At 37.2% G+C, this 15,557-nt stretch overlaps 1 protein-coding gene across 1 annotated transcript in view; it reads right to left on the minus strand.

Moving 5' to 3' along the window:
• Positions 1-15,288, minus strand: part of LOC149266265 (golgin family A protein (DUF1664)) — a 117,822-nt gene extending 102,534 nt beyond the window's left edge. Inside the window, exons 1-3 of the mRNA XM_089430209.1 lie at positions 14,927-15,288; positions 14,687-14,785; positions 1,177-1,238 (exon numbers count right to left, since the gene is read on the minus strand). Coding sequence (XP_089286335.1) covers positions 1,177-1,238; positions 14,687-14,741 — 117 coding nt within the window. The 5' untranslated portion in view covers positions 14,742-14,785; positions 14,927-15,288. The remainder of the gene's footprint in view (positions 1-1,176; positions 1,239-14,686; positions 14,786-14,926) is intronic.
• Between the last annotated feature and the right edge of the window lie 269 nt (positions 15,289-15,557).

Below are 15,557 nucleotides of genomic sequence, written 5' to 3' on the forward strand. Positions count from 1 at the left end.
AGATCGTATCAGCTTTGTGATAAAGTTGTGGTACGTAGATAGACTTCATTTCTTATGTGTGTGTGTGTGTGAAGTTTCCAGCTATCCAAAATTGTTTAATTGCAGATTTGATTTTCAGCTTGCGTTGTTTTCTTGATTGGTTTATTTCAGCATTTGTTCACACTAAATTGACATAACATAGTATGTAAAATAAATTTATTAATGTCCAACTGATGACCACAAAAGTAGGTCAATGGGACTGAAGAAAAGTACAGTCAGTGTGACTACAATGTGGGAGTGCAAGTGCATCTCCTAAAAAAATGCTAAAAATAACATATAGAGAGAAAGAAACCAGTGGTAGTGCTGCCATGACATGTATATAAGAGACCATGGTATAATACAAAATACTCAATAGTCTGCGGCACGATACAAAATAATAATGGCCTGCTAAAAAGGAATGAGTGAGTGAGATGGTAAGGTCTGGCAATGGAGCTAGAGATGTCAGGGGCTCCTGAGTCTAATGACCGATGGTGAGGGAGGCAAACTGGGTACAAGTTCGCTATCGAAGTCCCCTGGGGCCAGCAGTGGATCTGACTGTCTGTAACTGGAAGAAAATAGAGCATATTTTCTCCTGTAAAATATGTGTTAATGAAGTGATTTTCAGATCTGGTATATACTTGGAAAAGTGAGCCCTGGGGTCTGAATCTTGTTAGCATCTGTTTAGTATCTTTTGTCTTGAGCTGCCTAGTCTATTGGGTTGAAGTCAGGTGATATATTGTCTGTTGTTGATGTGAATTGATATTTCAAATCAGCCCTAACACTAAAAGCTCAGAAGGATTAGATCCAGAGAACCTCTGATGTGAGTTAAAATTTGCATTAATTGCCCTATACAGAAATTTCAACATGGCATAAGAACCATATGATATTACTAACTTCCCCATCCATGTTGATTTGCCTCACCAAAAATTAACAATTTTGGACAAGTCCAAAGAGGAAGATGAGGAGCCAGAGTATATGTACTTCATGCAAGGCGTCTTGTTTAATTCTTTCCTTTTTCCCCCTTGTGTTTTCAGGTTAGTGGCAAAAATGTTAAAAATTAGCAACACAAACTCTCACAAACATCAATGTTGCATTGGGAAACGAATACTTGAACATTAGAACTTTCAAAATGATATGCAAAGTTCACTTTGTACATACCTGAAGTTCTGAAATGATATCTGACAAACGACCACTCCTTATAAGAACAGATCCTGTAAGTCCTGTACAGTAGAAAAACCCAGCAACCAAACGCTTAGAGATAGACTTCATTAGAAAAAGTAATATTGTTCTAACAATGCAAATCTAATTTTGTGTATCGCCTTTTTAATCTACAATGAAACTTTGATGCTTAGTCAAAAAGATGAAGAAAAATTGCAATAAAAAATGTGGAACCTAGCAGGCAAAGCCAAGATAAAAATATTAACATATGTATCAAGTTAAGGATGACCTATCAAAATTTACCAACTAAACAAACAATAAAATACAAATCCTGGGTCAGTCGCTTCAAATGCTTCAATACTCTTAAGAACCAACCAAAATTGAAAAGAAACAGCTAAAAGACAGCTCGTACACTAATCAAACAATCAAAAGGCATAATTTTAACAAGTCTACCCAAATTTGTGAAACTTATAAAATTAAAAAATCCCAAAGTCAAGTCAAAGTGTTGACTTCTGATGTATATGTACTATCTCTCTCTCTCTGTTGAAATATTGAAGAACATATAAGCCACTCGTGCGTTGCGAGTGGCTTAACAGGTTCTAAATTTAACAGGTTCTAAACACCTTAGCCACTCGTGCGTTGCGAGTTTCTGACGAAAATCACCTTGAAGATGAAAAAACCCACCTCCTTAAAGTTTTTAACAAGAATGGCTATAGTAGGTCTCAAGGTCTTAGGGCTTTTCTAAATGCTGAAAAAGGTCCTAAGAGTAAGATCGACCCCAAAGATTGGTCTTCTGGTGTTCATCTTCCTTTTATTCAAGGGACCACAGATAAAATTGCTAGGATCTTGAAGAAGCATAGGATTCATTCTTCTTTTAGACCCCTTAACACTATTCGGAGTTCTCTTCGTTCTGTTAAGGACCCGGTTAACCCCAAGGATGGGAAGGGTGTTTACATCATTCCCTGTTCTTGTGGAACTCCTTATATTGGTGAGACAGGTCGATCTATAAACCAAAGGATTTGTGAACATGTTGTTGACATCAAGCATGGTAGGTCTCACTCCTCCGCTCTGGCAGAGCATGCAAAAAAAACCAATCATCACATCTGCATTGAGGAGGCTAGGGTCATTGCGAGGATTGACCATTTTCATCATCGTAAATTTAGGGAGGCCTTAGAAATTGAAAAGAGACCTATTAATTTAAATAGAGATGATGGTTGGAGTATCAGCAAATGCTGGATTCTTGCACTTTCTTCCTAAAAAAAAAATTATTATTATTATTATTTTATTTTTATTTTTTTCAAACTATTTTATTATTTCTTTTTTATATTATTATAATTTTATTATGTGTTAATCCACCTATTAATTAATTTATGACTCTCTAAAATTAATTTTATATTTGATGATATAATAGGATTTAACCATTAATATTAATAATTTTATGAATAATATTCATTAATAGGGTTATAAAGGGGTATAAAAAGTTTAATACAAATTAATTATTAATTCAACATATTATATCTTCTTGTTTTATAATATTTTAATTCTTTAAATTCTTTATTTAGATTCCTTTACTTCTTTGGTCAAATCCTTTTCTAATTTTATCCCATTAACAATTCTTTTTTATATATATATATATATATATATATATTTTTAATCCCCTTTGTCCCTCTAGAACTATTTTAAGCTTTTTAATTTTAGGACCAAGCCATTAGTATTAATATTCTATTCATTAATAGGGTCTAAAATGGCTATATAAGTTTTAATTAATTATTTTATTAATGCACTTATTATAATTTTTAATTATTTAATTTAATCTAGTTAATTTTTGGGGATTTGAATAGGACCAAACCATTAATATTGATATTTTATATAATTCATTAATGGGGTTATAAAGAGCTTTAATAAGTTTTTATTAATCAACTTATTGTAACTTATTAGTTTATAATATCAAAAAAAGAATTTTTTATTTCTTAAGTTAGATTCCCTTACCCTTTTTAGTCAAAACCTTTTCTAATTTCTTCCCTTAGTCAAACTAGTTGTTAACCCTAACGGCTAGTTAGGAGCCTCTACATCTATTTATTGCATTGCCTGGATCTAGTTCCTCATCTTGTCCTGAAGATGAACCACACTGGCTGGTTCGAAACGCATCAACGAGAATTTTTCTTATGTGTTTTTTCTGAAAGATGCTGGTGCAATTATTATGGATCACAGTAGTCTTAATTCAAAAACTCCATTTTACTTAGGAGTATATGTGGTAGTAGTCTCCCTCTTCATGCCAACTTCTCTACAATAGTCATTGAACTCATTTGATTCATATTTGATTCCATTATCGGTCCTCAATATTTTGATCTTCTTCTCTATTTGATTTTCAACCAAGGCTTTGAAAGAGCAGAACCATGTGAACACTTCGTCCTCCTTCTTCAAGAAATAAATCCAAGTTTTGCGAGAAAAGTCATCCACAAAGATAGCATAATATAAATATCCTCCCAAAGATGTCACGAGCAACATACCAGATAGATAAAAATGAACCAATTGCAAAATATCGGTAGTCTTGCTATCACTTGAGGGGAATGGTCCCTTTGTATGTTTTCCTTCGGCACATCTCTGACAAACACCTTCATCTTCTACTTTAAATTCGAGCATACCTATCACCATCTTCCTTGCATCAGGTAGGGCTTTATAATGAAGATGAGCAAACCTTCGGTGCCATAATTTAGATTGAAGAGATGTGTCGCAAGACATAGCTCCCAATGGACTTCCTCCAACTTGATATAGGCTGTCAACCCTGAATCCAAGAGTAAATGCTTATTTGAAATTTCTTTTCCAAACATGTACCTTTCCATCAATCAATGCCACCTTGAATCCGTTGTCCTCCATCGCGGAGATAGATACCAAGTTCTTCTTTAAATCGGGTACATATAGTACTTCTTGTAAATGAATGGTGTTGCCTTGATTCAATTGAAGAGTAACATTCCCAACTCCTTTCACGGGATAGGTGGCATTGTCTCCAAGAATGATTTCCAAATTTGTATCATTTTCTATCAGATTTGAAAGAGCTTCCTTATACCCAGTGAAGTGCCTTGAGGCACCACTATCAATCAACCAATTTCCCAAGGTATCCAGAGGGGAGGCAGTAGAGAGGGCAAATATAAGATAAAATTATTTTTGCTTGTTATCTACAATATTAGATTCATCATACCTAGAGTTTCTTGATCTTTTGGGAGGTCGACCATTTCCATATTGAGTAGCAAGGGCATTCCTTTTTCCTTTGTTGTTGAACTTGCCATTCCTTTGATTGATGTTGCCCCTGAAATTGTTGTGGTTGTTGTTGTTATCATCATGAGGTGTATCCCTTTTATTAGGACACTCCCTAGCATAGTGGCCAAACCTGTTACAAATGAAGCATCTACCCTTTCTTCCATCTTTGAATCCCGGTCTTCCTTGACATTGCTTCTTTGAACTAGCATTGTTCTTCTTTTTAGCATGAGCGGAGAATGCAGAAGGATTATTCCTATTTGAAGGCATATCTCTCTATCATCCTTGTTTCCTCTTGAGTACGTCTAATCAACAGTTCATCAAAATCTGGAATCCGATCATTGTTGAGGATAGTAGTGTTGAACACATCCCATTCATGAGGGAGACCTCCAAGGGCAATCAAAGTGAGCTCCCTATCAGCAATAACTTCTCGAATTGATAGAAGATCATTTTTTATTTCGGTGATCCTCATGAAGTAGGATTGGATATCTTCTCCTATTCCCTTCTTTACGCCCTTCAACTTGTTCTTGAGAAAGAGGACTTGGTTTACATTGCTAGCTTTAAACATGCTAACCAACTTGTCATACATCTCCTTAGATGTGCCCAAATCGGAGATGTAAGCAACTAAATGCTTATGAATAGAATCCCTGATGATCTTCTTAGCTTTGACTTCACCTTTCTTATACTTTGTCTTAGCGGCAGCCGATGCATTTGAAGGAGGTTCAACAATCTTTCCCTACACATAGTCCATAGCATCATGCTCTTCCAAAGTTAAGTCAAGAGACATCTTCCATGCATGATAATCAAAGTTATCATTGAGCTTGTCATCAGATTTGAGGTAAGATAACAAGGCCATTGAATGTTGTCCTTGACCAACAAATCTCAGTGATTGCTTTTCTCACTCTTTCTTGGGCTTTGTCTTCACCTCACCTCCGATACCATGTTAATTTTAGATAACAATGGTATATTCTATGCTTTAGAGCAATTTACTTCAACTTTTCTTATTAGCCCAATATCAATTTCCAGATTAGCAATTACATAAACATTGATAATAAACATAGATAAAACATAAACAATAAGCAGAAGACAATCCAAGACAAGAAGACACAATAGTTGGCGGATGCTAGGGAAAAACCCCAATGTGGGGAAAACCCTTTGATCAAATCTTCTTATTATTCTTCAAAAGTTCAGCGAAGAAAGAGACTACAATATGCAAAATTTACTTGCCCAATCACTGTAAAACAGTCCAGTCAACAGGATGCCCCAACCAGAAAGTCAACGCTAGTCAAACCAGCAGAAAAAGTCCTCCAAATGAGCTCGATCAAACCCAGTCAACTTGGCCTCCAAAGACAGTATGAATCAGCCCAAAATGGTCCTGAAAATCTCAATCAAACTCGGTCAACGCAAGTCAACATTGTGGTCAAAGATCCTGCAGTCAACGCAAGTCAAACTACTGCAATTTCCTCAATTTCCGTACCAGAAGATGCGACCTAAGGAAATCGAATTTCTTGCCTGAAAAACGCAGTCAAAGGAGTGAGCTTGACCCTCGGTCAACGATGGTCAACATCCCTGTAATTTGCCCAACACAGATTCTGAAATTTTCGGCCTACAATTTCAGTCAATCCAAGTCAACACCTAGAGAAGAAGATGCTCTTGTTTGCTGTACAGACCAATGAGAAGAAGAGAGAGAAAGAAGTGTGTGTTGAGGTGTGTACAAATGAGGAAAATGCCTCTTCTATTTATACACAACGTTGAGGGTGAAGAGACACGTCTGTTGGGCTTCATGAGCCTACATTAGACTTCTAGCTGACCTTGACAACTTGTCCATAGAAGAAATAAATTCATAATCCCATTTCTACTTGTCAAAATGAGATGATCTTTAGATCAATCTTGCACCTCTCGGAAAGAGGAATCCAGTAAAATATCATCTCCATCATGAGTTGTCCATGGTGGAGTTTGGCCCTATTTACCAATTTTAACAGTTCTTTTATAGCTTCCTAATAAAGTTTGCAGGATAAGAACTACTAAAGATTTGACAGTAGATGAAAGAATGGAAAGAACGTAGCTAAGCATGAAGATGGAAGAACATGATTGCAAAGATAGAAAGTTGTTTGAAGGTTCTCCCAGTAAGGAGAGGATCAAGTGAAGACGGTTGCCCTAGTTAGAAGAATTACTCCATATTTTGAAGAAGCGTCATAATTAAAGAAGATCTCAAAATTTGAAGAGGAAGGACTTATGTACAAATATTGACTTCAGAGAGAGATGGATGCAAAAGATGACATGAAGGATCTTACAATTTGGGACTTGAGATTACAGCGATTGAACTGGCAGTGTTGATGATGAGGAGAGATACCACTAATGATTGCAATCTGGTATGGCTTTTTGGAAGAATATGAAGCAAGAATTTGGTGCACTACAGAGGCAAAAGATGCGGTAGTTAGTACAATTAGTTGTGAAGCGGTTTGGCTCCGTAAAATGTTGTGATGGACTATTTGATGACACCTTGGATTCGATATAAAAGATTGTCAGAGAACCAGGAAGGTCAAAGCTCGTTATGATGTGATACAGATAAGAGATGAGAAACTACATTGGATCTCCATAGGACAAACAAGTAGTCAATGCATTGATTAAATTTCTTTTTCATGGAAAAGGACGAGTATTTTTTAGACAAGCTTAGGCTTGTGGATATCTCCTCCCTGGTGAGAGGGAGTGAGGATGGATACTGTGTTCTCCATGTGTCACATACTATGGCCAGGACTAATACTCGTAAGCCTAGTGCATGAACATTGGTAGGGAGAATGATGGATTGGATAAGCATTAAGGACCGACATTCTTGAAGATTTGTACTGTGACCAAGACTAACCACCGTAAGTCACGTACATTGATCTAAGATAAGAATGGTCCTGAGAACCGACATTTCATTGTGTCAAGTATTGTGACAATGGATCAAGAAATGGCTTTGTGAGGACATGCCTTGTTGAACACCCTGGTGGAGTATGTGCCTCAGAGAGGCGGTGGTGTCCAAATTTATGCCTCCCAACATTGTGCTCTAATCTAGTGGAGAGATAGAGTTACTTGCCAAAGCCTTACTAGTTTGACAATGTTGGTTATGATGATGCTATCATCATTGACGCTTATCAATCTGAATCCTTTCTTAAAGAAGTTCTCAACTTGAGAGTATCCCAATAAGTCACTATGAATACCTCCCTAGTTAAGGAGTGTTGAAATTGTAACTAGGTTCGATCTTCATAATTGTCATTGTACTTATGTCAATACGTATTTTATGTAAAAAAAAAAATATTTTTATTGTTTTTATTGTCAAGCATGTTCTTCATGCTTTATTTTGGTCAAAAGAAAAAGTCAAGGGGCATGTTCTTCGTGACCCTATGAAAAGAAGAAAATTAGAATTTTTGTGTCACTGGTCCATCCAAGTTGCCAAGTTGACTCCCCTACCCATCAGGTCAGCTCTACTATTTGAGGCACCTTTTCGCATGCAGGAACAAGTATATATTGGCACCAATCCTTCATCATTTTGGCAACCACTCGGATCTCCTTCTAAAGAAGATAACTCGAGTCTTTGGTATGGAAATCCGAGGCATATTCTCCTTAAGAAAAGCGAGCTTCTTGTAATATCTTCTATCTGTAACAATGCGAAGTTTCCTAAGGTAATTTCTCTGTAACAATGTGAAGTTTCCTGAGGTATTTTATCTATAACAATGTGAGTTCCCTGAGGCTACTTCTTCTGTGATATACAAGATAATTAAGGACCAGAATTATATGATGTGAACTTCAAGAAGTACATGATTCTCTGTGGTTATATAACGTGAGTTTTGCGGTATTTGATGCAAGTTCTGTGATAATGATACAAGTTCCTGTGGACACATATAATGTACAAGTTTCAGTGATGATGATGTGAATTTCTCTACATGAGGATGTGAGCTCCTGTGACATTTACCTGTAATGAAGAAAGCACTCTATGGCACCTATATCTCTGTGACATGGCAGATTGATTGATCATCTTGTGGACAAATTATGACAGGTTGGAGGAATGACTTGACACTTGGATCACTGGTTTGTTTGACTTGGATTTCTCTTGTTGATGAAGAAGCTATAAGGAAAGGATTGATGGGCTTTCCCCTTGTGGATTTTGCCCTGGCCTCTGGCCTAATTTCTTGTGTCTCTTGTCCTTTTTGTGCATTGCATTTGTATAATTGTTTGATGACCTAATGAATGAAGTAATAACTTTAAATGGAATAATATATAAATAAACAGTCACAAGTAATCATCACGTAAGAAATTCTCTATTGCTCCTGAATTTCAGCATAATATACCGCCAACAATCCAAAGCTCCCGCTGCCCAAATTCACGAGGTGAATAGTGCGGTGGAGGGTTTATTCAAGTTTTGACTCTCAGATTGTGCGGCAAAGGGTTTACTCAAAGTCTCAAACTATGCAATGGACTTGCAAAGTGCACTAGGTGGGCGAAATTATAAGTTGACCTATTGGGTTGATAAATTATAGGGTTAGATTACCCCCTTTTTTATTATTAAATACCAAGAGCAGACCAGTAAACCTCCCAGCTAATGTAAAAAATTGACGAACCCTGTCACGGCACGCAAATCATCAAACACCACAGAAATGAGCCAAAACGTTATCAGTCATACCACACGGTATTTCCAAATTGTGAAACATCGTACAGTACGCTCAGTGCTATTTCTGGGGCATTTCGACATTTCGGGTACTGGTACAGCAGCTAGGTAGGTGTTTTCTCCAACATAACATTAATACCTTGGAGACCAAAATTCAAGAATTGTACCACCTTCTGGTTTGTTTATCAGCTGAGAAACATGATGAATCCCATTTTGTGGTTCATTCGATAAACCCATTTCCTTCTTAGCTAAAGAAGGCAAATGAGGTCCAAAGTCATTTGGCTCAGGTGGAAGGCCAACCAATTCTGCACTTTCGCAACAGAAAACATAGATGCAGCAGCAGATCTCAAAGAGGCAGTAGCTAGTAGACCCACTCTGCCTCTTAGTCAGATGTGTTTTTTAAATTCCATAGGATTTTAGGTATCTTTTACTGAATATATACTGCTAGATACTATAGAATAATGATGTAGTGGAAGTTGCCCTCAGCTGGCAGCCTTAGACAGAGTCAGGACGTTTTTTAATGAGAAAACTTAAAGAAGCCAATTTTGATGTATCTTTGCTGTAAGCTTAGCTACAGCCTTTATTTAATACGAATTCCCTAGCTTCTGTTTAAAAAAAAATAGTGCATTGGATAAATATAAATCTGGGTTACGAAGATGAACAAATAATTTTGCAGAGCTAATGGCCCTGAAATTAATTCTCTTACTTGGTGCCTATGTTGCAGCAAAAGAGGGACTCCCCCCTTTACCAGTCGTGTTTCGATACAAAAACCCTGAAACATGGCTGAAATGCATTTCATTTCTTTGAAACACGTTTCATGCACCATACCCCGCATCTCGGCTTCCATGCATCACATTTCAGCATCCATATGGCACGTGTGGGGCAGTACAACATGCTCGTGTGGCACATGTGGACCAAACACGAATTATTTAAAAAAAACAATAATTTATGAGTAGGGCAGCCCAATATTCAATCATAGCGCCACCTAATGTTATGTAATTAATGGTAATGTTAAGAATATGCTATATTAATATAATTAATGGTAATGTTACATTCTTAAAGTAAAAGGATGAAACTTCATTTTCATCCTTTTACTTAAATTTTCAACATTACCATTAATTGTTTTAGGATGTTTAAGAGTGGTTCCAACGTCATTGGATTTCATATGGAGAAAGTAGAATCTTAGATGTAATGTCTCTTATGAATTAATTGCCTTCGGAAGGGCAAAATAGCATATCCAACCCCATAGGCTATAATCATAATAAAGGAGTAAAACCCAATTTTTCCAATGTTGGGGCAACATTGTGCAAATATTGGGTTGGCGGGGGCAAAAGAGCCCAAAATTGGGGGTTGCTTACACAACCCTTCAAATGTGGAAGCCCATGGAGAAAACTATAAATAGAGGAGCGTTGGAATCAAATTATCATCATGGATTGGATCAATTTGTCTCTGTTTTCTTGAGCCTGGGGATCTGAGGGTTTTAAGACCCCTTTCCTCATTTGACTAGTTTCCGTGGAGATGATCCCACCCTACCTAGTCACCCTTTCCTTGTTCTGGCACAGGTCATTGGAGCTATTCTGTTTGGTCTAAGGATTGAATATCTTCTCTTGTTCTAGCACACAGCATATCCCTTAAGGCACTTCGGAAGGCAGGTATCGGTGCTCTCTGCCTTGAGGCGGATTGGCTTTCTGTAGCAGAATTGCAAGCACATTCTGGGCAAATTTTGGTGGGCATTTCTGAGGCACTCCAGCCTCCCTGAGACAATTAAGGCACCCTGAGGCAACCAACAGACATCTGCAAGGCCGCAAACAGCCACAAGGCCGCAGACCGAATTCTAGCCGCAGGCCGGTAAAGGTTACCATGGATTTGCAGCAGTCCTGGATTTGACAGCCAAAGAGGGACGCTGCTGTGCCATCAAATTTATTACAGACGTTGTTGAAGGACAGGTTTTCAGATCCCTGGTGGCAATCAGCTGAGAACAGCAATACTAACTCAGGCAAGGCAGAAGGGGAAATGGAAATCGTGGAATGGGGCAGGACTGCTACAGGCCTCCATTATTAGCAAAACAGTAGATAGTGAGTTATTTACAGTGTAGCACACTAGAATAGGATAATGTTAATGTGAGCTACAGGTGGAGTAGTAGTAAATATTAGCACTGCAAATAAGAATTATATGGGTGAACCATTGATTTGAATAAGAAAACTGTTCATTGGGCTATCAACCCTAATTTTCTGTGAATTGTTGAAAATCAAATTACTGTCATATGAATGTACATTGCTGTTGAATAACCATTCTGATTTTATTGCAAACCCTAGTTAAAGGTAAAACCTTAAGGGCTTTAAAAACCCTTAAAATATTACATTAGATTGCACCCAAAATCCAACAGACTTAACAGTTTTGAGATTTCAGGATTAGGGGGATTGCAACATTTCCATTGGATTCTATCGTGTACAAGGGTATGGAACTAGCATTTAATAAAGAGCACCAAGCCCTCTATGTACTTTGATGTTAGTGGCATTGATTGGTGAACTACTCTATCATGGCCCTAGTAAAAGTGTACCCATCAGGCCATCACACAAACAAAGTCTGGATTTGACATGTTAAGCCTTTTCTATCTTATTTCAATGCTTAAAGGGTGATCACTGATATTCATGATGAGGATCCCAATATACCCAATGATTTCGATGATATGTAGGTATGTTGTAGCATGATTTTCTTGGGCCTGGGGCCTTCACTTGCTCATTTATTCATGAATCTGTATCTGTATTCTAAATTATAATGTTAAAACTTAACAGCTCTGCCTCTTGCTGGAACAATTTGTACTGTTTTTTAAGGTCTGTGTTAACTTGGTATATGGGATTATGTTGTGATGTTTATTAGAACTGATGACATCTGACCTTTAAGGGGGCTTGCAAAGGGACAATATGCTATGTTTTTGATACCGTTGGAAGGGCTATTAGAGGTCTAGGTTTCCTGACACTGGAATTCTGATGAGGAATCTAGAATGTATTTTTTTTCTGTTAAATGAAATTACAATTTTATCCTCGCAGAAACATTAAAAAAAATAGTGCACTGGATAACCATAAAGCATAGGATAAGCATAAGGCAGGGTGTGGGTCCAAAATTTGCCAATATTGAACATGAAAATACGCAAAAAAAAATTGCCAGTGGAGAATTGGTTTGCTAGTGAGATTAATGGAGTATGATCCATATACCTAGTTATTATGACAGCTAAATGTTCTTTCTTATTTTAATAAGAGTGCACCGTATAACTGTGAAGAGTTGGGTTAGAATTTAGCACAGGGCAGGATGTGGATCCAATGTTTGCAAGCTCTGAAAATGAAAATACACAAAATTTGCCAATGGGGCATTGATTCACCAGTGATGTCAAGGGAGTACGATCAAGCATAAGCATAGGATTAGCAAAAGGCAGGAAGTGGTTCCAAAATTTGCCCGTTCTAAAAATAAAAATACATGTAATTTGCCAACAGGGCATTGGTAAATTGATGAAGTTGATTGAGCAAGATCCATCTGCCTGGTCTTCTAAACAGTTAATCATTCGTTCTGATTAAGGGTGCCCAACAAGGTAGATGCATTAGCTCATTCTGATTTTGTTTTAGCTTTAGTAGCTATAAGGAAGAAGGATACAAGAATCCTGTATTTACCCTTCCATTTTTATTTTCAGCTTTCTTGTAAATATTATCTTGTTGATATAAGACGGAATTTCCAAAAAACAAAATAATAATGAACCAGATAATTGTAAGCCATAAGATTAGGGGAAGGCAGGATGCATATCCAAATTTTGCCCATTCTGAAAATGAAAATACACGTTATTTACTAATTTGCCAACAGGGTATTGGATCCTTGGTGAGGTTGATGGAGTATGATCCATGTGCCTAGTCTTTAGAACAGCTAAATGTTTACTGTATTTTTTTCTTAGGAAAAAAGGGAATAATTGTTCGTTATTATTTTAATAATAATGCACCAGATAACTGTTAAACATAGGATTAGCACAAGGCAGGATGTGGTTCCAAAGTCTGCCAGCGCTTAAAAGAAAAATACACGTAATTTGCCAACAGGACATTAGTTCACTGGTGAGGTCAATAGCGTATGATCCATCTGCTCCGTTTTTATGACAGCTAATTGTTAATTCTAAATTTAATATTAAAACATAAGATTTGCACAAAGCAGAATGTGGGTCTAAATTTTGCCAACTCTGACAATGAAAATACTCATTTTGCAAACAGGGCATTGGTTCTTTGGTGAGGTCAATGGAGTATGGTACTATGGTCTATCTGCCTAGTTTTTACACAGCTAATTGTTCATTCTTATTTTGATTATAATGCAACAGATAAGAATAAAATATGGCATTAGCACGAGGGACAAGTAAATCCAAATTCCACCAGTTCTAAAATGAAAAAGCATGTGATTTGTAAACAGGGCATTGGTTCACTGGTGAAATCAATGGCATTAAATCATCCACTAGTGTTCCATTCCCACAATGGCCTGACCCACCTGAATGGACCTCATTTTGCACACATTCACACCACGGCCCACCCTTCATTCACACACCAGAATGATATGAAGGTAGGAGTGGGAGGGTGATGGTATACCCCCGCCCTCATTTACACACTTCTCCCGCCACCCCCACCCTCAAATGGTGTGCCTCGTGGAAGGAGATTGATAGTGAGCCAAAAGGTGTGGTGAAGGTGTGCATTTTGCACACTCTACTTCGCCCTATGAGACCAGGTACAAGTTTTGGGTAATTTGGCAGAATAGTTAGGTCTCAAACCTGGCACCTAAGTTGAAGGAACTCTGGTCCGTGTAGTGTAGCTTCTAAAGAATGGTTTTGTCAAAACGCTTCCAAAAATACAAAACTACATACACAATTATAGTTTAGACTCTAAAGTATTACCCGTAAGTTTAACGCAACAATCTAATTGAAGTGCAAGCGTAAATGCACTACCTACAATGAGCTCTTGGAATCTTAAAAGATCTTTTACTAATATTAAAAATATAAATTGACCATGCAATTAGTATCCCATATAAATACCATATTAGATCCTTAATATCCTCAACTGAGTTAAGGACAGCGACCTTGACACACTAACCAAGCTGGATACAAATACCAGGCGAATGATAGAATAAATATACTCAATTGTAACATCTAAGCAGAAGGTACCAATACATGCGAAAATAAATCGAATTGAATTCTAATTGCAGCTAATTGTTGTAGCCTTACATAAGAACATAAATTGAGTTGAGGTCAATTGGGTCAATATGATTGAATTAACGTCCATTGGATTTAGCCAGAGCAGGAATGTTATCCTCCCTATCTACATCCCATTCCCAGCAATGACATTCTCTTAATAAGTATATATTGTTGTGACGAGCCTGTATTGACAAATCCTCGAGCTCTTCAGGAATCCAGGTTACCCCGGATACCATCCTCGAATGAGAGGAAATGTACAGCATTTCGCCCGTTTTTCGTTTTCCAGGAATATGCATTTCACAGAAAATTAATAAATAGAATTGAATTGATGTTAATTATCGTCTGATGATCATAGGAAGTATTCAATGATAATAAGAAGGTAAAGAGATTCGAACCTGCGCCCACCAGAACAAGAACCTTAGATGTCGCAACTCCTGCTTGCATCGCCATTGCGTCCCACAAACCTGGGATCGCTTACCCCGCAACTCAATTTCCTGCGTGATTAACGTTATCGGTTGAAATCGAATATATATATTTCGGAGGCCGAAACTCTTTATATCGTCGGTAAATCCTCGAAAGATGGAAGAAAAACAAAAAAACCAAAAAATACAGAAAAAAGCAACAAAGCAACATACCTGAATGCTTCCTTTCAACAAAATGGCTGCAGAATCGAAGGGGAGGAATCGATCGTGGTTACCAATCATAAGATAAAACAAATAAATATGGAGGGTTCAATCGAAACAAAAGCGCACAAACCCTCTACGACTCTCCCTCCAGGTAGTAGGACTCCGCTACCATTTACAATTGAAAATTATATAAACCCGAGGTTTCAACGAAATATTTGATATAATGTTTTTTACACGTTAGATATGGGGGAGATGGCGTCGTGTTTAGATGCATGCCACACAAAACGCCATTGTTGTCAATCTGTTCTCTTGTGCTCACATTTATAGGTATGAATCTAGTCAAACCCGGGCAAGATGGATGGTGTAATTTTTCCATTAAAATGCACCAGTATGGTTACGAAGGAAAAGGGGCAACTATGAGTTGGAAAAGCATTTATATTGTAAAATTAATTATATAATATTTTTATTAAATTTTATATTGGTTGTTTTTTAATTTATCACCATTCATCTCACTTCGTTTAAAAAATCGGTGTGATTTTAACATTATAATGCACAATTTTAACATGTAATTAGGTATATTAGCTTTGGTAATATTTTCCGTAAATAAAATGTGTTTTTTTTGGGATAGAGCTTTCGGTTT

This window comes from Pinus tabuliformis, chromosome 6 (genome assembly GCF_031772625.1).
Source record: "Pinus tabuliformis cultivar Carrire ecotype Pingquan chromosome 6, CPIR1, whole genome shotgun sequence".
NCBI lineage: Eukaryota > Viridiplantae > Streptophyta > Pinopsida > Pinales > Pinaceae > Pinus > Pinus tabuliformis.